General features: G+C 52.1%; 4 protein-coding genes across 5 annotated transcripts; 2 read left to right on the forward strand and 2 right to left on the reverse strand.

Moving 5' to 3' along the window:
- The first annotated feature begins 1,264 nt into the window (after window positions 1–1,264).
- LOC111946807 (zinc finger BED domain-containing protein 4-like) lies at window positions 1,265–4,173 on the forward strand. Its single transcript, XM_023951194.1, has 7 exons — window positions 1,265–1,769; window positions 1,922–2,013; window positions 2,097–2,294; window positions 2,361–2,474; window positions 2,570–2,827; window positions 2,931–3,553; window positions 3,637–4,173. Exons 1-7 carry the CDS (start codon window positions 1,691–1,693, stop codon window positions 3,812–3,814), a joined length of 1,542 nt encoding a protein of 513 aa, XP_023806962.1. The 5' UTR covers window positions 1,265–1,690; the 3' UTR covers window positions 3,815–4,173.
- Window positions 4,174–5,267: 1,094 nt separating this feature from the next.
- Window positions 5,268–16,650, forward strand: rftn2 (raftlin family member 2). Of its 2 annotated transcripts, XM_023951195.1 has the most exons (9): window positions 5,269–5,690; window positions 9,129–9,309; window positions 9,719–9,827; window positions 9,905–10,046; window positions 10,125–10,343; window positions 10,935–11,041; window positions 11,823–11,926; window positions 11,997–12,078; window positions 16,217–16,650. In XM_023951195.1, exons 1-9 carry the CDS (start codon window positions 5,552–5,554, stop codon window positions 16,400–16,402), a joined length of 1,269 nt encoding a protein of 422 aa, XP_023806963.1. In that variant the 5' UTR covers window positions 5,269–5,551; the 3' UTR covers window positions 16,403–16,650. The 2 variants fall into 2 exon arrangements, with proteins under 2 accessions (XP_011471911.3, XP_023806963.1); XM_011473609.3 differs by lacking the exon at window positions 11,997–12,078 and having other exon boundaries at window positions 5,268–5,690; window positions 16,217–16,346.
- A 175-nt stretch (window positions 16,651–16,825) lies between these two features.
- LOC110014886 (MOB-like protein phocein) lies at window positions 16,826–21,071 on the reverse strand. The gene is made up of 8 exons (XM_023951196.1): window positions 20,948–21,071; window positions 20,378–20,440; window positions 19,658–19,758; window positions 19,329–19,371; window positions 18,721–18,807; window positions 18,572–18,651; window positions 18,358–18,469; window positions 16,826–17,435 (listed from the first exon to the last, which is right to left on the reverse strand). The coding sequence occupies exons 1-8, from the start codon at window positions 21,005–21,007 to the stop codon at window positions 17,301–17,303; spliced, it is 681 nt and encodes a 226-aa protein (XP_023806964.1). The 5' UTR covers window positions 21,008–21,071; the 3' UTR covers window positions 16,826–17,300.
- Window positions 21,072–21,384: 313 nt separating this feature from the next.
- hspe1 (heat shock protein family E (Hsp10) member 1) lies at window positions 21,385–24,014 on the reverse strand (the record flags this gene model as incomplete). Its single annotated transcript, NM_001104762.1, is given in 4 exon segments — window positions 21,385–21,547; window positions 21,619–21,708; window positions 22,569–22,724; window positions 23,992–24,014. Coding segments are annotated over 4 exon segments (300 nt in total). The 5' UTR covers window positions 23,995–24,014.
- Window positions 24,015–24,220: the final 206 nt, after the last annotated feature.

Genomic DNA, 24,220 nt, shown 5'->3' on the forward strand with positions numbered 1-24,220 from the left:
GCCAGAGAAGCACCTTCAGCAAGAGGCTGCTCCTCCCAAGGTGCAGCACTAATAGACTGAGGAACTCCTTTGTCCCCCGGGCCATCAAACTCTTTAACCACCACTTAGGAGGGGGGAGGGGGGCAGAAGAGAAAGGGCCTGAATGACTTTTTGTTTTTTTACATTTTTGCAGAACTGTAAACTGTTTTTTCTGTTTTTACTTTTCTGATTACTGAACTGCTTTTTCCTACATGTATGTCTAATAGTCCTGTATGCGATGGAGATGTCAATTTCCATGCGGGAACCTCCCAAAGGGAGAAATAAAGTTGTCTATCCTATCCTATCCTATGTTGGACTCCAACCCTTCATCACCGATTGGTTGAAATGAACCGGTCCAGTTTGTGAGGATGAACGGAGCTGACGTTTGTCACCAAAATGACTCACAGGTGGTTGTGATGAACACGGGCAGGATTTTCCCCCTCTGCTGCCTCTCATCCATCCTTGGCTTCCTTCCTGTCATTCTTTCAGTCTAAACAATGACCGAGCAAAATACAAAAACAGAAAACTTGACCTAAAAGTGACCAAAACAGCCTTCTACCACATCAACTCACTTGTGACACAGTGATGCTGTTGTGATGCATCGTGTCTTTGTTTAATCTGCATCTCCCCCTGAAAGAACTCAGAACAGATGGGGGGGGGGGGGGGGGGGGTCTCCTCTGTTTGCTGGATGACCTTCAGCTTCTGTTGTCAGTCCCAGCAGCCCAAACGGCAGCTCTCCCCTCCTCTGTGTGCTGAGCATCCACAGAGCATTCCAAACCAGGAGAAGAGGATCATGGGCCGAATCATCATGGGTCTAAACTCTAAATTCTAGGATTCTTCAGCTGTGATGTCTCATTCTCTGGGATCACCAGCGCCCTCTGCCTCGAGGCATGCGTACTGCAGGCCTCACCTATTATGTTTCTAATGCACATTTTTACCAGATAAAAAATGAGATGAAATGGGTCACAAACTGGCACCAATCAGACTGTAATAAAGAGTCTTTTATGATGATGGAAAGCCAGTACAGTGCATGCGTCAGCTGCACTTCCTGTCAGTGTGTGCAGGTGAGGCACGAGCTGCCAGTGCCTTACCTGCTGCTTTATGGTGTATTTAAACAGGTAAATAACAGGCGTGAGAGCATCAGAGGAGAGACGGGGTAGTCAGTAGGGATGGCCCGTTTGACACGGGGCTTCGGCGCGCGGTTCACCTTCATGAAACAGAGTGTTTCGGCACAATGTTTCAAAGCGTGTGTCAACCAGCGCAGATCACGTGATTGATGACGTATGACGCGCCAAATGCATCACTCACCTGAACCAGGTTTCAGATCTCAGGTGTGTTTGATCAGAAGGGCGCGCTGTTGTCTATAAATACAGATGAATCCCAAACAACGTTTCCCGACCAGTTCTGTTGTTTCCCGTGTATCGTAAGAATCAACGTCATGGCACCCGGTAAAAAACGTTCTGTGGCTTGGGATCATTTCAACTTGATTTCTCCAAATAAGGTAATTATACACTATTAACGTTATTTTATTAGTAGCCATTGCTGATTATGTCAGTTTTATAGGTATGTCTGTCAGTTGAAAGGAATCATTTTTATTCTTTCCATTTTTTTTTTTTTGGTGCAATGTTTGATTTGCAAACATGAATTTGCATTTAATGATAGTACATCCTCCATGATGCGACATCTCCGCTCCGTTCATCATATTGAAACTCCGCAGTCGGCAAATCAAGCCTTCAATCCACCTTGTATTGGTAATAAGAATATATCCAACTAATGGCACACTAAGAACTGAAATAGATAGCTCAGTGGAAAAAGCAGTGACATGTGAATGCTGAGGTTCCGGGTTTGAGGCTCAGCTTCTACAATAAATATTTTTTTTTTTCTTCATATGTATATTTTGCAGTGTCAAGAAAGCAAGAACTTGATTCTGCATTGGTGGATATGATTGTAATGGATGCACAACCATTTTCAATTTTTGAAGACAAAGGCTTCAAGGTAAGGTGGCTAATATTATATAGCATTTACATTATTTATGTTTTTGTGTACATAATAAGTTGTATTTTATTTGTCACTATTAGGCTTTTGTCAACCCATCCTACATAATTCCTAATAGGAAGGCCTTGAAGACAATGGTGGAGGAGAAGTACAAAGCCAAAAAGGAGAAGGCTTTAGATGTGGTCAGCAGGGCCTCTGCTGTCAGCCTTACAGCAGACATGTGGACATCCATTAACATGGACGCTTACTTGGCTGTAACATGCCATTTTATCACCGAGGAGGTAGGTATCCCCTGCTTTGTGCAATGCTTTGGTTTATGTATCTCAGTTTGACTTTGTTCATTCTAGGTGGAGCTGGCCTCTGTGGTCTTGGGGGTTCTGAAGTTTCCCCAAACCCACACTGCAGCTCACTTGGCTGAGGCCAAAAATCTTCTCATGGAAGAATGGGGAATTAAAGGGAAGGTGCGAGCCAGATCAATAAAGTACAAAATCATTCATCAATATGGCCTCCCACTACCTAATATACATGATTTTTGAACATGTAATCTTTCTTCCAGGTGACAGGCCTGGTTACAGACTGTGCTCCCAACATGGTTGCATGTGCTAATATATTACTGCTTCGGCACATAATGTGTTTTGCACATATGCTTAATTTGGTGGTGAAAAAGTCCCTTGCCCAAACCCCTGAACTAGAGGATATCCGAAGTAAGGGGCGTAGGATTGTCGGTCTTTTTAAATCCAGCACCACAGCGAAGGAGAAGCTGTCAGAGATGCAGCGACAGCTGGCCAGGCCAGAGCACAAATTAATACAAGAGGTGAAACATTTTTTTTTTAAATCTAAGATTTTACATGTTTTTGCAGTTGTTTATTGTGTTACTTTCTTCTCTCCTTTAAAATGTGCTTGCTGTCTTATCTTAGGTGGAAACAAGATGGAACAGCACATTTAATATGTTGGAAAGGTTGTTTAAGGAGAGAGAGCCACTGGGGGCAGCTCTGGCCACCCTCCATACAGACCTTCCTCCACTCACCTCAGAGGACTACCAGGCCATACACCACTGCTTGAGCGTTCTTTCACCGTTTCAAGAGGCCACAGTTGAGCTTTCGACAGAAAAACAAGTGTCAGCATCCAAAGTCATTCCCATGGTCAAAATGCTGAAACATTACATCTCAAGCAGGTGTGGTCAGATCACACACCCACTTGGTGAAAAACTGGCCACTAACTTGAAGAACAATCTCCATGAGAGGTTTTCAGCTCTGGAGAAGGTCACTGCTCTGTCAATGGCAACCTTGTTGGACCCAAGGTTTAAAGAGCTGGGGTTCTGCAGCCAAGGCTCTGCCCACACGGCCATAGAGCGACTCACTAAAGAGTGTGCTGCAACAATGCAGGCGCTACTTCCAGAGGCACAGCCACAGTCGCCACCTAGAGAAGGTCCTTCAAGTCAGCAGGAAGATGGTGGTCTCTGGGCCCTGCTGGACAGGCATGTGGGGGTTCAACAGCAGGTGACCAGCACAACTGCCAGTGCAACAGTGGAGGTTCAGAGGTACAGTAAAGATTAGAATCCTCATCATAACTTCTGCTCATTTTAGACTGGTGCATGACAATAGGCTATTAATGTCCTTCTAGGTACTTAAAGGAACCTCACATCCCAAGGACTCAGGACCCACTGAGATACTGGGTTACCCACAAGGTTTTATACCCACATCTCTACAAGCTGGCAAGGAAGTTTTTATGCACACCAGCTTCATCTGTGCCTTGTGAGAGGATCTTCTCCAAGGCTGGCGAAATCGTCAGCCAAAGATGAAACAGGCTGAAGCCCAGCACAGTGGAGAAAATTCTGTTTTTAAATAAAAATCTATAACATGTATCCCACCCAGTCATGTTAGACCCTGGTTCACAAGCACTCATTCTCACTTTATACATGGCATTCACAATGTAACACAAGCACTTCTCACAAATCTTCAAACATTGTCTTTGTTTTATTTCCACACTGAAGTGTTACAAGGGCAAGGAACTTAGTGGAGTAGATGATATATGTCCTGTCTGCCACCAGATGCCGCTGTTCTGTGTGGTTTCGAAGCCCCAAATGCTTCATTCATTTTTCTGGCACATTTACACGAAGCCCCATGAGAGCTTCATGGGGCTTCGATTCCCATCCCTAGTAGTCAGGATCCAGGCGAGGGTCTGGGCAGGCAGCAGGCAAACAGTCAGAAACAGGGTCAGGAGACAGATCAGGTCCAGGTCCAACGCTCTGAGAGCTGAAGTCTGCTGTGGTTGATGAGTGAATGAGAGTCAGGTGTGCAGCATCCAGGAAGTGGGGTTGCTGGGAGATGAAGTGCATTCAGTACTCTGGAGACTGCTCCCAGGGGGGGGGGGCAGAGCTCTGACTGTTGACAGTAGTCATGTCTAAAATTTAATGTTTGATTTTTATTTTTAATAATAAAAAGTAAATCCATCTTATTTAATACTTCAATATTTTATGCTATGTTTTGCATGACTGCACATCACTTCAATAAAACCACGAGCGTCACATGGAGACATGGACTGACTCCACAGCTGACAGACTGTCATCTTCTTCAAACATTTGGAGTCATGATGTCTTTCTTATCATCGTGGAACATCTGCTTAAGCTCCTGCAATGAGACAAAGAACAGCCACAAGAACCACAGAGGTGCGGCCTGACAGCAACGCCAGCAAGAAAAATACAACACAATCCATATTCCTAGCAGACCTCTGTCTTTTTAATGTTGTGTGAGGATTTAGACATTTTAACAATAATTGTGACAAAACTGTTGCTAAAGTGAAAAAGTTCAATCTAAAGCCCTGAATGGAGCAGTTTGTCTCCCCTCCATCTTCCCACCTCCACCCTTGGAATGAAAACAGCAGAACTTCTGTCTGATCCAAGTCAACACTTTCATTCAAAACCAGACCGGAAACAGACTTCAAAATAAGACAGCAACGCTGTAAAAACAAACATGTTCATACGTGTGTGTGTGTGTGTGTGTGTGGAGAAGTGGAATCAACTGTGTTAACTGAAAATGTGAGCATCACAGAAAAAGTTCAGGTTAGATTTCACGTTCACTCGTTCAGTGATAAAGTTCATCTTTTTTCACTGTGTGTTTGGGGGGTGGGGGAGGGGTGAAGGTGGGAATTCACGCTGTAAACCTACAGAGGAATCCGAACACCAATACTTTGAATGTTAGCTTCATTTGCAAAACGTTTCATCGTTTTGTCCGTTTTATTTTGAAATCCAGAGCGGAAGTCTCCTGGTTCAGGTCGGTCCTTCACTTGTGAAAGAAACTTCAGTGCCGGACACGGGCGCGCATTCCGCTTCACGTGCGCAATTTACAGAGTTTTCCCACATTTAGCACGCACGCGTGCGCCACTGTTCTCTCGTGCACCCGCAGTTTCCCGGTCCTCTAGTCTTTTTTACGCGCCGCGCGCGCGCGCGCGGGTCTGATCGGGAGGAGCAACGGGACGGAGGCGCGATGGAGCCGCGCCGTTAGGACCTGAGAGCTGCTCCATCCCCGCCTCGGAGGCCATGGGCTGCGGCTTGCGGAAACTGGAGGAGCCGGAGGACAGCAGCCCCGGGAAGATCTACTCCACCCTGAGGAGGCCGCTGGTGGAGACCCGCACGGAGAGCGCCTACGACTACGTCCTGCTGGACTTCAGCCTGGAAGGTGACGGACGCTGCTCTCTGCTCGCAGCGGAACCCTAGAAGTTCTTGAAAGTCGGATCATCGCATTCACAAGTTATGACGTCACATATACACGTGTTTGAGTGCATCGTTTCCATCCTGACCATCAGTTTCTGTTCGTGAGGAAGTTTCAGATTTTCTCCTCATCACATCCAGGATGACTGAATGCTCCTGGGCCTGGCAGACCAAACTCAGGGAAAAGGCGGTTTTTAGTGCGGTTCGGAGGTGAACGTGGGCAGCAGTTAGTCAGGCGCAGCGAGGTGTTCCGGTCTGCTGCCGCCCCGCAGGACTGATCACGAACAGCAGGAGGTTCTGGAGGACCTTCAGCCGCCGTTCAAAGCCTCCTCCTGACCAGCCGCCGTCCTCCTCCGGAGGAGCGCGAGGCAAACAGGGAAAAGCAAAGGTTCCCGCTTCCACTGATCATGGAGGGCAGGTCACTGGGGGTTACAGGAGGACCGTGCTCCAAAGTCCAGCTTTACTGCTCAATAACATTTTGGGGGGGTGTTTGTGTGTTTTGATCACCTGTTGTGATCGACACTCAAACTTTCATGCGTTCATGATCCGGTCGTCCATTGGTCACAGCTCTACTTTCTCCTCCTCAGTTGCTGCCCTTGGATAGGTTGAAGTGGGCGGAGCCAACTCAAATTGCCCCTTCCAGAAACCAAGCAGAAAGTGAGAGATGGTCAGTCCTCTGTGTTCCTGAAACAACCTCGTAGATCCACTTCAGATCCACAGGCCTGCTGCATGTTTTCAGGTCCAGTTAAAGGTTCTGGTCTGGTCGTGGTCTGGTCCAGAACTGGTTCCGCTGGTCATCTGGGTTTGGTCTGTCAGACTTTCATGAACCTTTAACTGAAATACTAAGTGAGGTTCTCATGCAGCTCTCTGGATATCAGCTGCTGACGGTCCAAATGGTTTCCTGCTGCTGGTTCCAAACTCAGAGGTTCACTAGAGGACACCCCCCCCCCCCCCCCCCCCCACACACACACACACACACACATTTCTGGTCTTTGGACTCCAGAACTGAGATGTTCAATTCTTCTCCTCCTGGTCCGTCGTGTTTGAATCCATTTGTCGCTCGGAGCTGGATTTGGTGATATTTCTGTCATTCTGGTGGGGGGGGTGTCCTTAATGGATCAGGCATTTCTGGGACACACATTGTCACCAGCCCCGCCCCCCCCATGTCTCTCCCTGTGTCAGGGGGCCAGGCCTCATTTCGGCCTGAGGGTTGTGGGGCTGCAGTCACACACACCAGGTTCTGCTCTGAACCCCCCCTGCAGCAGAACTTTGTTGGTCCAGGTTTGTGTGTGCGGGGGGGGTGGGGTGGGGGGTGGGGGGGGGTTGTTGAAGTGAGTTTTCATCTACTTTCAGAAAATCTGTTGTTCAGGATTTCCACCTCTGTAATCTGAGCAGTTGAAGTGGATTAACTCAGATTATCATCATCCACTCTGGGCGGTGGGACGGCCCTCCGGACACCCCCTCCTGCTCTCACTGTACTCTTTATACTTCTACTTTGTTATTGTGGCCTCAAATGCCTGACTTTACTGCAGCTTCTGGGAAAAATGGTGAATGGCGTATACTTGGATAGCGCTTTACTACCTACAAGGACAAAGTGTTTTTACAGTCACACACACACAGGCTCACACACACACAGGCTCACACACACAGTCACACACACACAGTCACACACACAGGCTCACACGTGGCCGCTCCACTGTCAAACACGCCCGCCTACCACCAGAGGCAAGGTGGGGTCCAGTGTCTTGCCCACTTCGACTCATGGGCGTGCAAGGCGGGAATCGAACCTGCAACCTTACGGTCATAGGTCGACCGCCCTACCGCTGCACCACGGCCGCCCTGTTTGTCATATTATTCCTTCTCTTTTCTCAAATCTACGTCAACATTTTGTGATAAAAAAGAATCTTTGAATGATTCTAACATGATGGTGATGCTGTGGGAGAACGCATCACCATCACTCCATGCTCCTCTTGTAGAGTGAGGTCTTTAAAGTTTGAACCTCAGAAACACTGAAGGGTTCTTTCTTGTTGCCGGGTAGATTTGTCATCTTCATCTGCACCTTCACTCCTCTTCCTCTCATCTCCTCTTAGTCTGCCTCACTCCTCCTCCATCCACACAGAGGCGTTAGTGTCAGCAGGCATGGCAGCAGCTCAGGAGGAGGGCTTTGAACGCATTTCTGTCTGGGCTTGTGTGGTTGTGTAGAGCATTTTTGGTGTGTGTGTCTGAGTGTTGCTTCCTGACTCGTGTCAGTGTTGGTGATGGTGCACCATGATGCCCACGGCGGAGCATGAGGCCCACGGTGGAGCATGAGGCCCACGGCGGAGCATGAGGCCCACGGTGGAGCATGAGGCCCACGGTGGAGCATGAGGCCCACGGCGGAGCATGAGGCCCACGGTGGAGCATGAGGCCCACGGTGTAGCGGGGGTCTCATGGCGGAGCGGGGGGCCCACGGTGGAGCTGGCCTTATTTTTGGCACACTTGGAACCGTCCTGGACTGCCTCCTTCTCCCAGGATGCATCATGATCGTGTCTTATTTTTGTTCCCATGAAGTATGTTAGTTAAAATCTACAACAATAACTACAGAATGACCCTTTGACCCTGAAGGAAGATTAGAGGAATTTAAAGTATCGTCATGGAAGTTTTTTTCAGATGAATGTTTCTAAAGAAATGATACAAAATGTTGTGACATTCATAAACATATTTAACATTTTTAATGTTTGCAGTACAAATTTATCCAAAACCGCCTCAGTGATTCAGGTACTGAATGTCCGAGCAGTGCGTTGATGCGTCTCAGTAGCTCCGCCCACTGATGCTGCAGGTTACATTACAATTGACTGTTCAAACTCTTCCACGACGTATGAAAGCAATCAGGTGGTTTACCACACAGAAGCAGATTTTCTGATGGCTGTTTGTCATATGAGCGTGTCTTAATCAGATTATTGTGAGCATGCTCAGTGTGGTTCTGCAGATTATTGTGAGCATGCTCAGTGTGGTTCTGCAGATTATTGTGAGCATGCTCAGTGTGGTTCTGCAGATTATTGTGAGCATGCTCAGTGTGGTTCTGCTCCTCCCTGTCTGAAGAAGACGAGTGTGAAGATGACAGCAAAGGTCTTCCTGTTATTTTATTGTTGATTTATAACAAAATAGGGTCAAGATAATCTGCCCTCTCAGATAATCTGCCCCCCGCCTTCGCCCACGCGGCTCCGGCAGTCCCGTGACCCCGACCAAACGGGTTTAGAAGATGAATGAATGGATTAAAGTGGATTACAACTCTTTGAAATGATCTGGAACGACATGAATCCAGATAAATCTTCCATTTGAGGTGGTTTGATGGCTTAAACCTGTACAGGGATGAGGATGATGAAGAGGAGGGGTTCTGCTGATCATGAAGGTTCTGTCCCTGCAGGAAGCCGTCCTACAGTCCAGTGGGTGTCCTCGCTGTTGGAGCTCCCCCAGGCGCTGCAGCCCTACTACACCCAGGGCTTCGTGCTGGCCGCCCTGCACCCCATCATCCTGTCGGTGGGCCGGACGCGCTCGCTGCCCTTCAGCCTGCTGTACCGCACCATCCTGGTCCGCCCCAGAACCAGGTAGTGCAGCCATGACCCTTGACCCGACCTACACCTGCTCCTTCACGGTGCTGGAGGCCAGAGTGGGGGGGTGGGGGTGGAGGATCCTGAGCAGAACCTCCCAGCCTGAAGCTGAGCGCCTGGAGCGGCTCCAACCAGATCCAAGCTGCTCCTGCATGTTTGCATGACCGTAGTAACACGGGTGAACGAGGGGGGGGGGGGGTACTCATTTAGGCTCTACACGTTAGTAGGAGCGTTTTTAAAGCAGGCTCCTGGACTGCAGACGGTCTCTTCTGACTCCTCCAGGACTGTGGATCCCCGACACACAGAGATTCCTCCCGCTGTTTTCTGTCTCCCTGTTCCTTGATGTCGCTGTGAACGCCGTCTCTGCTGCTCGATCCGCTTCACGCTCACTCCTTCCTGTTTTCAGAAAAGAGGTGGCGCCCGTGTCTCACAGCGTGCCAACGCTGCGGGCGGAGGAGTGGCCCCTGCCTGGAGACTCGCTGACGGGGGACACCGTGCGAGCGCTCATCGACAGGGTCAGAAGGGTCACGTTCTTCCTCTGAGCCCCTCCCTAAACCTCTGACCTCATCAGTCTTCTCCGCCTCCTCTGCAGGTCAACAGCAGCGCCCGCGGCGGCGTTCGCTTTGTTGGCTCTGTCCTCCAGCAGGTCAGTGGGATCAGCCAGAAACAGGGCCACCGCTCGCCCCCGCAGACCCCCCCCTCAGACAGAGAGCTGGAGGACACCTTCCGTCCAGGTGAGGCTCGCTGCTCTTTTGTGGTTGCTGGAGTTTAGCTGAGAGGACGCCGACCCGCTTCTCCCCGTCGCCCTGCAGACCTGAAGCTGCTGGTCTTCTTCCACTCCTGGGATCCAGGCTGTGCCTCTCTGGACTCTGTGTGCTGCCAGTACCACCAGGGGGCGCTGTCCATGCGCGTTTCCAAGAAGGGCCACGTGGTCAGCGGCCTGGAGGCGGACTGGCTGGAGCTGACGGCCATCTACTACGGCAGAGGCTGGTCGCTGGTGGACTCCTTCGTGTACTGGGACACGCTGAAAGGTGCGACTGCATGTTTGACCCCCCAGGAGCGTCACCTCTGGCAGGTTCACTCCGACAAGGCGAAGAAGCTAAACTGAAAAGCAGCTGAGTCCAGGCGCAGACTTAACAGCCTGGTTTCCACTGAGCGGTCTGGTCTGGTAACATCCGGTTTAGAACGGTCCAGACAATTCAGGAGGGCGTGTCCACTGGGGGTGTACCGCCGCGGTGAATGTCACGCCATCAGGAGCAGGGGAGGTCGTCCAGGAGCTGCTTTTCCTGCTTGACCTTTGGTACTTTGTACATGCAAGCAGTTCATCTTGTGTGAGAGAAGATGGCGGGCGGCGAGGAGGAATAGGGCCGCGTTCTTGTCGTAATGACCAGTAGTGATTTTAACTCGGGCCGTATGGGCGATTTCCCGGGGCGCCAATTTGAGTCATTAGGTTAGTAACAGAAGCTCCGCCTCCTGCTGGTTCTGGTCCTGCAGGTTTTTGGGGAACAGAACTTTATTGATCAGCGTTTGGAGACGTTGGCTTAGACGTGCTCATCTAGCGGTGGATGAAGATGATGAGCGCGTTTGAAGGCTGAAGAGCGTTTGTCCCCTTTCTGTCCCAGGTGAGCCGGTCCCCCGGTCTCTGGAGGGTCTGTTTGTGTACGAGGAGAGGAGCTCGTCTGCCTCTGCCAAGGACGCCGTCGTGGTGGAGCAGTGGACGGTCATTGAGGTAGGGAAGCGTCTGGACCACCAGTATTTACCAACAAGGGCTGAGGGGGCGGGGCTTTCCGACTCCTCCACATAAGGCCCCCAATTGGGGGACAACAGGACTGTCAATAAACAGGAAATACAGCAGAATAAAAAAGGTTCTAAAGTAGAGATCCGGTTAGTGTTCAGTTCATCACTTTTGGACTTTTAGAGCAGGTCTGGACTAGAGCTGCACGATATGAGGAAAACCCGCGATATGCCATATTGGTGATTATTGGTCATTCCGATTGGTTAAATGCATAAAGGGATTAATTTCATTTGTTCAATATTTCAAGCTGCCATGAGATGATTTTAGCACATTTAAGGTAACCGTTTATTGCGATTATCGCCATCTTTTGCGGTATGCATATTGCACAGCTTGATGTCGCGATAACGATAAATTTGCGGTATATTGTGCAGGCCTAGTCTGGACCTTTTTTAGGTTCTTTGGTCCATTTCTAGCTTCCAAACCACACTTGGAGCAGAACTGGACGTCTCGATGACCCGGACGGTAAGACGTTCTCCCCCTCCATCAAAGTCCAAAAACGCCAACACTGTCTGATCAGAACACTGCTGGGATGTGGGAGGAGAGAGGAAAGGAGCGCTAGCTGCTAATGCTAGCCATCGCACTGAGTGATGACACTGCAGGTCTGTGGCCTACAGGGGGCGCTCCACACAGAGTGGGACGTCCTGAGACCACTGCTGATCTTCAGGGAAGAGCTCAGCTGATGACTCACATCAGCTGCTCTTCTGAACCCCCCCAGGGCTCCAGCGTGAAGACAGATTACGGCCCCCTCCTGCACACCCTGGCAGAGTTTGGCTGGCTGCTCACCTGTGTGCTGCCCACGCCCCTCGTCCGCCATGACAGGTAATCCCACCCCCAGGTGCTTCTCTGCCGCCTCCCAACGTCCTTCTGAGGCGGCTGCTGCTGTTTGCAGTGAGGGGAACCTGGCCACCAAGCAGGTGGTGTTCCTGCAGCGGCCCACCAGAAAGCCAGCAGCTGCTCCCCCCAGGAAGCAGGTGAGGGGGGGGGGGGTCACGACAGGTAAGGGGGGAGGGGGGTCATGACAGGTTAGGAGGGAGGGGGTCACGACAGGTTAGGAGGGAGAGGGGTCACGACAAGTTAAGAGGGAGGGGGGTCATGACAGGTAAGGGGGGAGGGGGGTCATGACAGGTTAGGAGGGAGGGGGTCACGACAGGTTAGGACGGAGGGAGGGGGGTCACGACAGGTTAGGAGGGAGAGGGGGCACGACAGGTTAGGAGGGAGGGGGGGGGTCACGACAGGTTAGGAGGGAGAGGGGTCACGACAGGTTAGGAGGGAGGGGGGGTCATGACAGGTTAGGAGGGAGGGGGTCACGACAGGTTAGGAGGGAGAGGGGTCACGACAAGTTAAGAGGGAGGGGGGTCATGACAAGTTCGGAGGGAGGGGGGTCACGACAGGTTAGGAGGGAGGGGGGTCAGTACAATTTAGGACAGAGGGAGGGGGGTCACGACAGGTTAGGAGGGAGAGGGGTCATGACAATTTAGGACAGAGGGAGGGGGGTCACGACAGGTTAGGATGGAGGGGGGTCATGACAATTTAGGACAGAGGGAGGGGGGTCACGACAGGTTAGGAGGGAGGGGGGTCATGACAATTTAGGACAGAGGGAGGGGGGTCACGACAGGTTAGGAGGGAGGGGGGTCACGACAGGTTAGGAGGGAGGGGGGTTATGGCAGGTTAGGAGGGAGAGGGGTCATGACAGGTTAGGATGGAGGGGGGTCATGACAATTTAGGACAGAGGGAGGGGGGTCACGACAGGTTAGGAGGGAGGGGGGTCATGACAATTTAGGACAGAGGGAGGGGGGTCGCGACAGGTTAGGAGGGAGAGGGGTCACGACAAGTTAAGAGGGAGGGGGGTCATGACAGGTAAGGGGGGAGGGGGGTCATGACAGGTTAAGAGGGAGGGGGTCACGACAGGTTAGGACGGAGGGAGGGGGGTCATGACAGGTTAGGAGGGAGAGGGGTCACGACAAGTTAAGAGGGAGGGGGGTCATGACAGGTAAGGGGGGAGGGGGGTCACGACAGGTTAGGAGGGAGGGGGGTCATGACAGGTTAGGACGGAGGGACGGGGGTCACGACAGGTTAGGAGGGAGGGGGGTCATGACAGGTTAGGAGGGAGGGGTCACGACAAGTTAAGAGGGAGGGGGGTCATGACAGGTAAGGGGGGAGGGGGGTCATGACAGGTTAGGAGGGAGGGAGGGGGGTCACGACAGGTTAGGAGGGAGGGGGGGTCACCACAAGTTAAAAGGGAGAGGGGTCACGACAGGTAAGGGGGGAGGGGGGTCATGACAAGTTCGGAGGGAGGGGGGTCATGACAATTTAGGACAGAGGGAGGGGGGTCACGACAGGTTAGGATGGAGGGGGGTCATGACAATTTAGGACAGAGGGAGGGGGGTAACGACAGGTTAGGAGGGAGGGGGGTCATGACAGGTTAGGAGGGAGAGGGGTCATGACAGGTTAGGATGGAGGGGGGTCATGACAATTTAGGACAGAGGGAGGGGGGTCACGACAGGTTAGGAGGGAGGGGGGTTATGGCAGGTTAGGAGGGAGAGGGGTCATGACAGGTAAGGGGGGAATGGGGTCATGACAGGTAAGGAGGGAGGGGGTCACGACAGGTTAGGACGGAGGGAGGGGGGTCACGACAGGTTAGGAGGGAGAGGGGTCACGACAAGTTAAGAGGGAGGGGGGTCATGACAGGTAAGGGGGAGGGGGGTCATGACAGGTTAGGAGGGAGGGGGGTCATGACAGGTTAGGACGGAGGGACGGGGGTCACGACAGGTTAGGAGGGAGGGGTCACGACAAGTTAAGAGGGAGGGGGGTCATGACAGGTAAGGGGGGAGGGGGGCCATGACAGGTTAGGAGGTAGGGGGTCACGACAGGTTAGGACGGAGGGAGGGGGGTCACGACAGGTTAGGAAGAAGAGGGGTCACGACAGGTTAGGAGGGAGGGGGGTCATGACAGGTTAGGAGGGAGGGGGTCACGACAGGTTAGGACGGAGGGGGGTCATGACAGGTTAGGAGGGAGGGGGTCACGACAGGTTAGGACGGAGGGAGGGGGGTCACGACAGGTTAGGAGGGAGGGGGGTCACGACAAGTTAAGAGGGAGGGGGGTCATGACAGGTTAGGACGGAGGGAGGGGGGTCACGACAGGTTAGGAAGAAGAGGGGTCACGACAGGTTAGGAGGGAGGGGGGTCATGACAGGTTAGGAGGGAGGGGGTCACGACAGGTTAGGACGGAGGGGGGTCATGACAGGTTAGGAGGGAGGGGGTCACGACAGGTTAGGACGGAGGGAGGGGGGTCACGACAGGTTAGGAGGGAGGGGGGTCACGACAGGTAAGGGGGGAGGGGGGTCATGACAGGTTAGGAGGGAGGGGGTCACGACAGGTTAGGACGGAGGGGGGTCATGACAGGTTAGGAGGGAGGGGGTCACGACAGGTTAGGACGGAGGGAGGGGGGTCACGACAGGTTAGGAGGGAGGGGGGTCACGACAGGTAAGGGGGGAGGGGGGTCACGACAGGTTAGGAGGGAGGGGGGTCATGACAATTTAGGACTGGGGGGGGGGGGGTCGTCGCTCAACGCTTCAATGAGTCTAAACCAGGGGTCGGGAACCTTTTTTGCCAAGAGAGCCATAAACGCCACATATTTTTAAATGTAGTTTCGAAAGAGCCATACAATAATGTGGTGTCCCTTTCCCACACTGAGGCACGGAGACTTAACCTCATTTAAGGTTCTTTGTTCTTGTTATTGCAGACCACAACGAACACCATACAATTAATTCAGCCACTTCTGAATCTCTCCCGCCGAGACAACGGCGCTTCTCCCAACTTTATATTCCCCTGTTCCCGCTCCAGCCCTCCCATTTCCCTTATTCGGCCAATAGCTGAACCCCATTGGTCCAAATTACCTAACAACAGGCTGAGCGACAGAACTGAGAGCCAATCAGATCGCTGCATGATGCGTTCATTGAACTCCAGAACTTTCAACGCGGCCCAACAGCCAAGTTAAACTCAGTCCGCGACAATATGTGTATCACTAAATATACAAGTGATTGTGTGCATTTGATGTAATTTCAACACTTTTGAAGTACAATAAGTCTGTGGATTCTTTTGAATAACATTGCTATGCTGTTGCTAATAAATGATGATTATTTCTCGTGGTAGTTTTGCTGATGGTCTAGTCTGGTTGATACGTGGTGAGTTTCTGCTTCATGCAGGCGTTGAGACTTTAAACGTGATCGTAGGTCTGAATGTTCTTTAGATGTGACAAAGATTGCTCACATGCAGACATGGAGCCAAACACACACTCACACTGCAGTGAGTGACGGGCAGCGGGTTTTACGTTTTTACAATCCCTGCGCGATTCACCTGCTGCCTGTCCCCACAACCCCTCACCCCCACCCTCTTCTTTCTTCCTCACACATCCCGTCCCCGCAACTGCGCGCTCTTTCTCAGAGACGGGAGCGCGTAGTTTTAGGCACGGCAATTCACAGGTTTCAGGCTGGTAAACTGATAGCGCTGGCGCAGATTTTCTCTCCAAGCACCGCTACTACTGCGCGCCTCTGGCATCGCATCGCGCCCGAGAAGGACTGGTCTAATGAAAAAAAAAAGTATAATTAAAGATTTGTCTGCGAGCCACATGTGACCATCAAAAGAGCCATATATGGCTCGCGAGCCATAGGTTCCCGACCCCTGGTCTAAACTGACAGGAACGGCTTACTTCCTGGCTTGTTGACCAATCCCTGTCATACATGTGCTCCTCCACACGGCTCAGTTATGGGACTCCTTTCACTGTAAATCCACAGGATGTGGTCATGTGACCCATCAACGACCATTGTGTCTGTCGGAGCTTTGAGGAGCTGCTGTTCTATTGGTGGAGCCGTTTGGTCTACAATGTGGGTTAAACCACTGATAGGCGCCTGTGGTAGATCCCAGCAGCAGCCGGCTCCTCATGGTAGCAAAGGTCAAAGGTCTTGGGGCTCCTGCTTCTCCCTAAGAATCCTGAAGTTGTGGTTGCAGGAGCAGTATTTGCTGCTCCTCCTGCAGGAGGCCCGGCTGTCAGCGCTGCTGATATGAGAGAAGGTCCCGATGACAGAAAAGTGCTTCAAACTCTCATCTGCAGGTCGTGCACGCTGACGTGATGAGCGCCGCGGCCGCAGGCTCCTCCCCCACAGTCAGCCTGTCGCCGCCTGCAGGAGGCAGTGGGGGTTTCCCGGCGTTTGGGGGGGGCTATCCCAGCTCCATGCCCCAGATGGAGGAGGGGGGCTTCGATCAAGAGGAAGGGAAGGTGGAGGTCACGTGCATGTGAGCAGGGGGGCGGAGCTTCTCTATTCGGGCCTGGATGTGGCAGCAGAGCACCATGAACCCCCACTTCCTGTTAAGCTAACGGCTTCCTAAGAGTCACACTTGGAAGCGTCCTGGACCGCCTCCTCCTCCCAGGATGCATCATGGTCCTTCATGAAACCCTCTGCACCGCTTAATAGACGTTAATTCCTGGACTCACGCTAGTTTGTAAAGGTTCCACTCCTTCAGAATAAAAGCTGCTGCTCTCAGGCGTCTGTGGATCCATTTGTTCAGAAATGTATCAATGGACCCTTCAGTCTGGTGTTGTCATGGCAACACAGGTGATGGACAGGCTTCAGGATGCATTCAGTGCCACCTGTAAATGACAAAACCCAGTTTTCCCTGTGTAGATCAGAGTGGGGGGGTCTGTATCAAAGAAATCGCTGAATCATCTTCTAAATAACATTTTTATTAACAGACATGAAAATGTTGACAGTAACAAAATCATTTAGTCCATTTAGAAAACAAAATGGGGGGGCTAGCTACTCCCACACGGTGACTTATTGAGGGAGGGGGGTGTTGTGCTCTGCTGCTCCGTGCAGCTGAAGCAGCGGCTGCATGGACAGTACGGGGGGGGGACACACGCCACATGTTACACGGAGCCTACAGGTCTGCCACGTTCCCGCAGTGGGGGCCAAAGCCCAGTACCCCACGACAATAATGCAGGGGGGGTTGAGCGCCCCCAGTCGATTGAGCCCGCCCCGGACCAGAACACCTGAAGCACAGTCCTGTCCTGCAGACAGTGCTGGACACACGGGGGGGGCAGAGTCACAATGTACTGTAGTGTGTGTAAATATACATGTATATATATTTGTATAGAAGCAGAATGGGGGGGGGGGGGGGTGTCTGTACATGAGAGCCCGTTAGGCCTCGCTCTCGCCTGCGGGGGCGGCGTTCTGGACCTCCTCCTCCAGGATGGGGACGATCAGGTTGTCCTTGGACATCAGGTTGTACTTCATGACGAAGCGCGTGAAGCGGTGACACAGGAACGTCTCGTTCTGCACAGACACCACAGGAGGGGGGGGGGGGGTCAAACACACCATGACTCAGCAAGAAGCCCCGCCCACCAGGGAGGTGAAGCCATCGGCTAGATTTAGCTAGAGGGGGCAGAATGGAGCCTGTCACATGTCTAATTCACGTTACAGTGCAAAGCTCTTTGTGGGAGGGGCTTCAACCGTTTATGGAGGAACGCAGCTTTGTGCTGAAACACTTGCAGCTCCAGGGGGGGCTAGGGGTTGCTATAGCAACTGCAAGATTTGGCAAAGCTACTCAAATCTATAAACAGAACAAACAGAAACATCAGAGACACAGGAAGTCATGATTAATGGATGAACAACATTTAATTCTACAACCAGGAGAACAGGAGGAGTTTTTAGGTTAACGTCCCATTTTTATCTGGGAGAGACGAATGGACTGAATGGACGGGTAAAGGTTAGAGGGGTGTGTGTGTGTGTGGGGGGGGGGGGGGTGCATGTGTGTGAGCAGCCTCCACTGTTATCCTTGGTTTTTTTTTTTTTGGACTTTCAAACTCATGAAACGTAAACTTTTCTGGTTTTCTTCTCCATTTTCATGGATAGCAGCGGTTATGCTAGCAGCGGTTATGATGATTTGTACCCCCCATCATATGATAGGGGGTACAAAAATCTTTGTAAATCTGCCTGATGCCCCCCACCCGTCATCGCTCTAAACATCCTCCATGTTTTCCATCTACAGTGAATAAAATCCACACAGACTAACATTTGGCCGTAGCTCCTCCCACACGCAGCTGCGGCGTAGAGTATGGCAAGCCAGGGTCAGACCTTCAGATGAAAACGGCCAGGAAGTGGGATGGTTGATGCTGGGATGCACCCCCTCCACACAGAGGGAGGGGGTTCAGCAGCTCACCTTTTCATTTGTTTTGGTGTTTCCCTCCAGACTCACCTCATACTTGTCAAAGATCTGCCGGTGATGGAAGTACGCGTGAGAGAATATCCTGTAGATGCGGCGACACACCGAGCCCAGCTTGGCCACCGACGACTCCTTGATGCTCACCCTGTGCAGAGAGAGAGAGGGTGTCCAGATGTCTGTGGGCCCCTGAAGGCAGCACGGAAGCAGCAGACCTGCCCCCTGCTGGCCTTTTGGGGGAAACGCTCACCTGCTGGGGAAGTACTTGTTGCTGTTCAGTAAGCAGGCCGCTCCGTCCAGCGTGTGTCTGGTGTAATCGATGGCAGGACACTGCAGCAGCCACACATGAACCGTCACTCAATGTCACACGCCCACACTGAGGCCACACCCCCTGCTCACCTCTTTGGGCGTCTTGTGGGCGGCGCACAGGAAGATCCACTGCTCCGTGGCAGTCATCTGGGTGCAGGTGTCAGGGTGGCACTCGCTCTGTGGGGGCACAGCCATCAACACCCCCATCAACCACAAACCCTCCAAAGATCTTTCAGGGTTGATGCCTCAGGTATTGTGGGGAGGCCGTCTCACGGCCGTCAGATCACAGCGTCTCCATCGCGGTTTGTCTCCCAGCCGGTGTCGAGTAATTCATCCAAAATGCTAGCAACCCCCCCCCCCCCCCCCCCCCCCATGTTCTGTGGTTTTGAACTTTTTCTAATTAAACTTTGGTTGTCCGTGGTAGAAATACACACCTATAGGGTATAATCACCTTCAATATAAAATAAAATCTGATAGTTTTATTTTGGAAGTGCAATGGAAGATTTTATTTTGAAACCCCGACCTGTTTCCTGTTCTCTAGCTTTTTGCTACCTTGGCGTGTCAACAGACTTCATTAGGAGTCCTGCATAAAGCTGGCGCCGTGGCGTAAGGCTGCACGGCAGACGCAGACATGGCGGCGGCGATGTGGTGACGAACCGCAGACGGCCATCCGGCTTTGGGACATCGGCGTCACTCACCTGCAGCTTGACGGCCAGACCGTTGAGCTCCAGGCAGAACTGTCTGCAGAAACATCAGACATGGAGACTGAGAGCAGCAGGACTAACCTCTGTCTTAGGATAAATGAGGATGCAAGAAGCGTCAAGGGCTTCTAGAAACCCTGTGCGCCCCCTCCTCTTTAAGGGGTAAGGGGGGCTGTCAGTCAACAACAGTCCAAGAGCAGAGATGCTACCCATACAAAGACGGTCTGGGTGTTTTCTCCTGGTTGGTTTTAGCTGGATGTAGATTCATGTCTGAATTACAACATTATTCAGAGCTTGCTTGTGTGTGTGTGTGTGTTTGTGTGTACCTGAGGTGCTCGTACTTCCACACCCCCTCGTCCTGTCCCTCTGGAGGTTCCAGGATCTTGTCGATGTTGGAGCAGTCTGACCGAATGTTCTGCTGAATGTACTGGTGGACAAACAACAGTTTCTGAGCAGCTGTGGTCACATCATGTCTGTAAGTCAGAACTGGACTGTGGTCACATGTCTGTAGGTGAGAACTGGACTGAGCGACTGTGACATCATCCATAGAAACGGTTTCCAACCAAATGAAGCCAATTCAGTCATTTTTTTGCATTACAGATGCCCCCATGTTGGAGCCCGACGACGTCAGTAAGCAGTGATTGGCTTGAGTCTCTCTGAATCATCGTTACTATGGCAACCACTCTCACCAATCAGGAGTGAGCTTATTGAAAGGCCACACCCCTACCACTGCTAAGCATGGGGGGCAGCAGGCTCCAACTACTTCCATTGAGGAATCTGATTGGTCAGTTTAGAACTTGAGTAACCTGCCATAAAGGAAAGGGTATCAGATCCAGACCGGTTCTGACCCATAGAATGAGAGCAGAAGAACAGAAGTCAACGGGTCAACAGGTACTTCCTGTTTGAAGGCGCGGGGGGGGTCGTTATACAGTCAGCGAGGAAAACATCACGCAAAGTTCTGGGGGTCCAGGAACCAGAACTCCGTCCTGCTGCTGGACCCCGCCTGTCGTCGCGAGGGGGGGCATCAGACCACCAGGTGAGCTCACCTGCTGAACGGCCAGGGTGCTGTCCATCTCCTCGAAGGACTCATCCGGCCAGTTGTAGAAATCCTGAAAGTGAAGCAGAACCCGGAATCAGAGCCGCGCTAACCGGTTCCGCCGCTCGAGCTGACGGACGTCTGCGCTAAACCACGGAGATTCCTCCGCCGAACACCGCGCGGACACCGACTCCCGTTCTTCGACATGGTCTTCTACGTCAGACTTCTGTCTGTCTGACGTAGTTCTCCTCCTGGAGGCACGTCAGGCTAAAGCAGCGAGGATACGGCTACTTCCTGCAACACTATAGAAAGACGCCGAGTCACGGCGGGACGTTACGTTTCGATCCCAAACGGTTCAGAACGATCGGTGCTGAAAATCTACCCGTCATGTCGGTGTCCGAGGAGGGTGGAAGGCGTCGGTCTCCTCCAGCAACTAGACGGAGCGGCGGCTAGCTAACGTCGCCGCGGTGTTAGCAGCTGCTCAGCGGCACAAACACGAGCTCCACGCAAACACGACCGCCCACGAGCGAAAGCCCCCTGCGGGGACACGAGACGCTTCCTACGCGGAGGGGGCACCGACCTTAGCCTTGGTTCCAGGCCGATTCCTCCTAAGAACTGCAGCGCCCTCCGCCATGACCATCTCGACAGAATAACCGGAAATACGTCAGCGGTGACGTTGACTGCGAGAACCGGAAATGAGCAGCTGCTCGTTTCGGCGCAACACCGCGGGTTCAGAAAAAGAAAAGGTTCAGTGTGTCACTGGATAAAAACGTTTGTGTTTAACTTCATAACATTTGACTGAATTAAAGTGCGATTTAAAAAACTGAAAAAGTTGACTTTGCTTTGCTTTTGGGGAAAAACCTCACGATCTGTGAAGCTGAAATAAATGGTTTTTGGCTGCATTTTATTTGATATTGTCAGAAGTCATATTTCTGGAGCTCTTCCAGGATTCATACAGAGAAAACCACAGAGATCTGACAAAGAAGGACGCGTCAAACATGGAACAGATGCATTTCTGAGGGTTTTACTTCTTTAATGTCAAAAACAGGACTGGAATTATTTACAATTCAACATAAAAAAGGAAACAGACATGGATGAAGATCATTTCTCCTCTGAAAGACCATCAGATTCAGTCCACGTATTTTCCCAGGATGTCTGCGTCACGGAACAGGAAGTAGTCCTGAGGAGAGAATGGACATTAAAGCAGGAAGACGGTCAGGGAATGAGGTTCTGGTCCAAAGCGGAGCTCACCTTGTCCTCCAGAACCACTTTAGTTCCTCCATATTCTGGAAGCAGCACCTTCTCTCCAACCTTCACGCTCATCGGCTGAACCTCACCTTTCTGGAAGACCAAACAGAGGAAGCAGTGTTCCAGTCGTGTGGAAATGGGTTTTGGACCGGACCTCTGGGGAGTTCTGCTCATTGAGGCACCAGTAACAGTAGGGGGGGACGGGTTTTTAGGATAAGCAGCAAAAACATGGCTGCGGGGCTGAGCGTGTCTGATCTGGGGCGGCTACGAGACGCAGTTTTTTTACACTGCAGAGCTGCAGTCGATGCTCAGCGGTATCCATGGCAACCGTCAGACCACCCCTAACAGGGGGGAACTATTGCTGATAAAATGACAGAAGCTGTGTCCGAATCCCTGCCCTAACTACTAAAAAACTATCTAGTAATTCAGACGCCAAGCTGACTTTTAGTTTTAAACGGCGGATCATTGATGAGCGTTTATGGATGATCATTGATGAGTCCACTGTCATCTGAAGATAAAAACGTTGATGGCTTATCCAAAACATACATTAAATTACATTTATTTGGCAAAAATTGCTCTGATGCAATGCATTGTGGTCTATATTCACCAATCTAGTGAGCATGGATTTCTATGATTCTGGATTGTAGATTCAGACAAACTAGAACATGGAAACCGCCCCGTTAGAGTGATTAGTAAAGGAATTCAGACACAACCTGAGTCTGTGATGAAAGAAAAGCTGCGTTTGTCTAAAAGTAGCAGAAGAATCTGTGTTAAAGCGAAACCAAGTCAGAGTTCATGAAGTCAGACTGAACTTTCAGCTGAATGTTGGTTCATGAGTGAGGATGGGGGGGGGGGGGGGTAGCTCTTCTAGCTTCTATCTGCTCTTTCCTTCAGGGAGCAGCTTCACATGTTCTCTTGTGGCGTGGGGCGTGCGCCGTGGTCCAGCACGTTACCTGGTTCATGGAGCCGGGCCCGACCGCCACCACGGTGGCCTGCAGCACCTTCCCCTGAGACTTCTCCGGCAGCATGATGCCCCCCTTGGTGACGGTTTCCGCCATGAGACGCTCCACCAGCACGCGGTCGAACAGAGGGAGGAACTTCCTGAAGGCCTGCAGGTGAGACAGACAGACGTGCACGCTCAGACGGGGTCACAGAGTTCAAACGGAAGACCGGCTCTGAAGAGAGGTCAGACTCTGCCAGAACAGCGGGTCGGCTGAGACCCACAGAGCATCACAGACAAAGTTCTGCTTTGGCCTTCTGCACGGCGTGAAGCCATCAGCAGGCAGCTGCCACAGTCCCCGCCCCCTTACTGATGACACCACAGAAGGTCGCCTGCAGCATCAGCTGTTCTGTGGAGAACAGCTTAAGGTCTAGAACAGCTGAAGGGGTCCAGGTCAGTGGAAACGCCGTCCTTCAGCCGGATGCTGCCGTTGGATGAGCCCGTTTACCCTGAGAGCAGGCAGGCCGAGGACACCCCCCCCCCCAGATCCTGAGCAAACAGCCTCTCCGGCTCATTCCAGTCTCCACAGGCTCCACCCATGCTGCCCGACCCAAACACGGAGGAGCCGGCTCATCAACCGTCCCGCCCCCACAGCAGAACTGCATGAAGACGCAATGAAACCTTCAAACCCGAGTCTGAATCCGACCTACGTCAGAGGGAAACTCAGAGAGAAGAGGTCCGACTTTAAGACACCCCCCGACCAGACTAAAACTGACCCGAACCGAGAGGAGAACCGGGCCGAACCACCCAAAAACCACAGCAGGCATCCACGGCATCCAAACCCGACAGCAGGTGGCGCCCTGGAGCAGCACCTGGACCCCAGGAAGAGGTCCCACAGGCCGAGGACCCTCCAGAGCAGGGGCCCCAAATCCAGGCCTGGAGGGCCGGTGTCCTACATGTTCTAACCAACCTGCCGCTCAAGCTCCTTATTGGCTAAACACACCTGACCAGGTGACCAGCAGGACACGTGCACGCACATCCGTGTACACGCACTACTGTCCTTAAGATATTCACGGTGTTGATCCCGCAGTCTGAAAAAAGAAGCACGTGGGCTGCTGTGGTCTTTGACTCGCTTCTAACCCGATCCACTCCAGGCTAACCCGATGACGCGGTTCAGCAGCTGGTCGGTGTCTTATGGAAGTGTCCTTGAGCAAGGCACGCCGCGCCGAACGCCGTCCCATAAGCTGAATGGGGCGCAGTGCACGGAGCTGGTTTAACGGAACCGGCGGATAGCACACCGGACGCGTGACCTTGCGCGTGGTGGTCATCATCGTTAGCCCAATCACTACCCCCCCCCCCCCCCCCCCGCGCGCTAACAGAGACAGACGTTAAATGCTGTAAACAACCAGAAATCCCATCATTTTCTCTCTCCTCACCATTTTTGAGCGCTTGCGCAGAGCTGCACGTCTTCACTGAGAGAGCTTCGGACCGTCTGCACTTTGTCTCCACGTGAGGGAAGCCTCCAGATCGCGCATGCGCAGTAACGAGGCGCTGACAGAAAGCTCCAGAACAGCGGGGCTGCAGGCAGACCCGTACCTACAGTTCCGGTCTATCTAGGCCGCATTTGTCATTGAAACGGTGATTTCGTTTCAAAGTCACTCTCTA

This window comes from Oryzias latipes, chromosome 21 (genome assembly GCF_002234675.1).
Source record: "Oryzias latipes chromosome 21, ASM223467v1".
Taxonomy (NCBI): Eukaryota; Metazoa; Chordata; class Actinopteri; order Beloniformes; family Adrianichthyidae; genus Oryzias; species Oryzias latipes.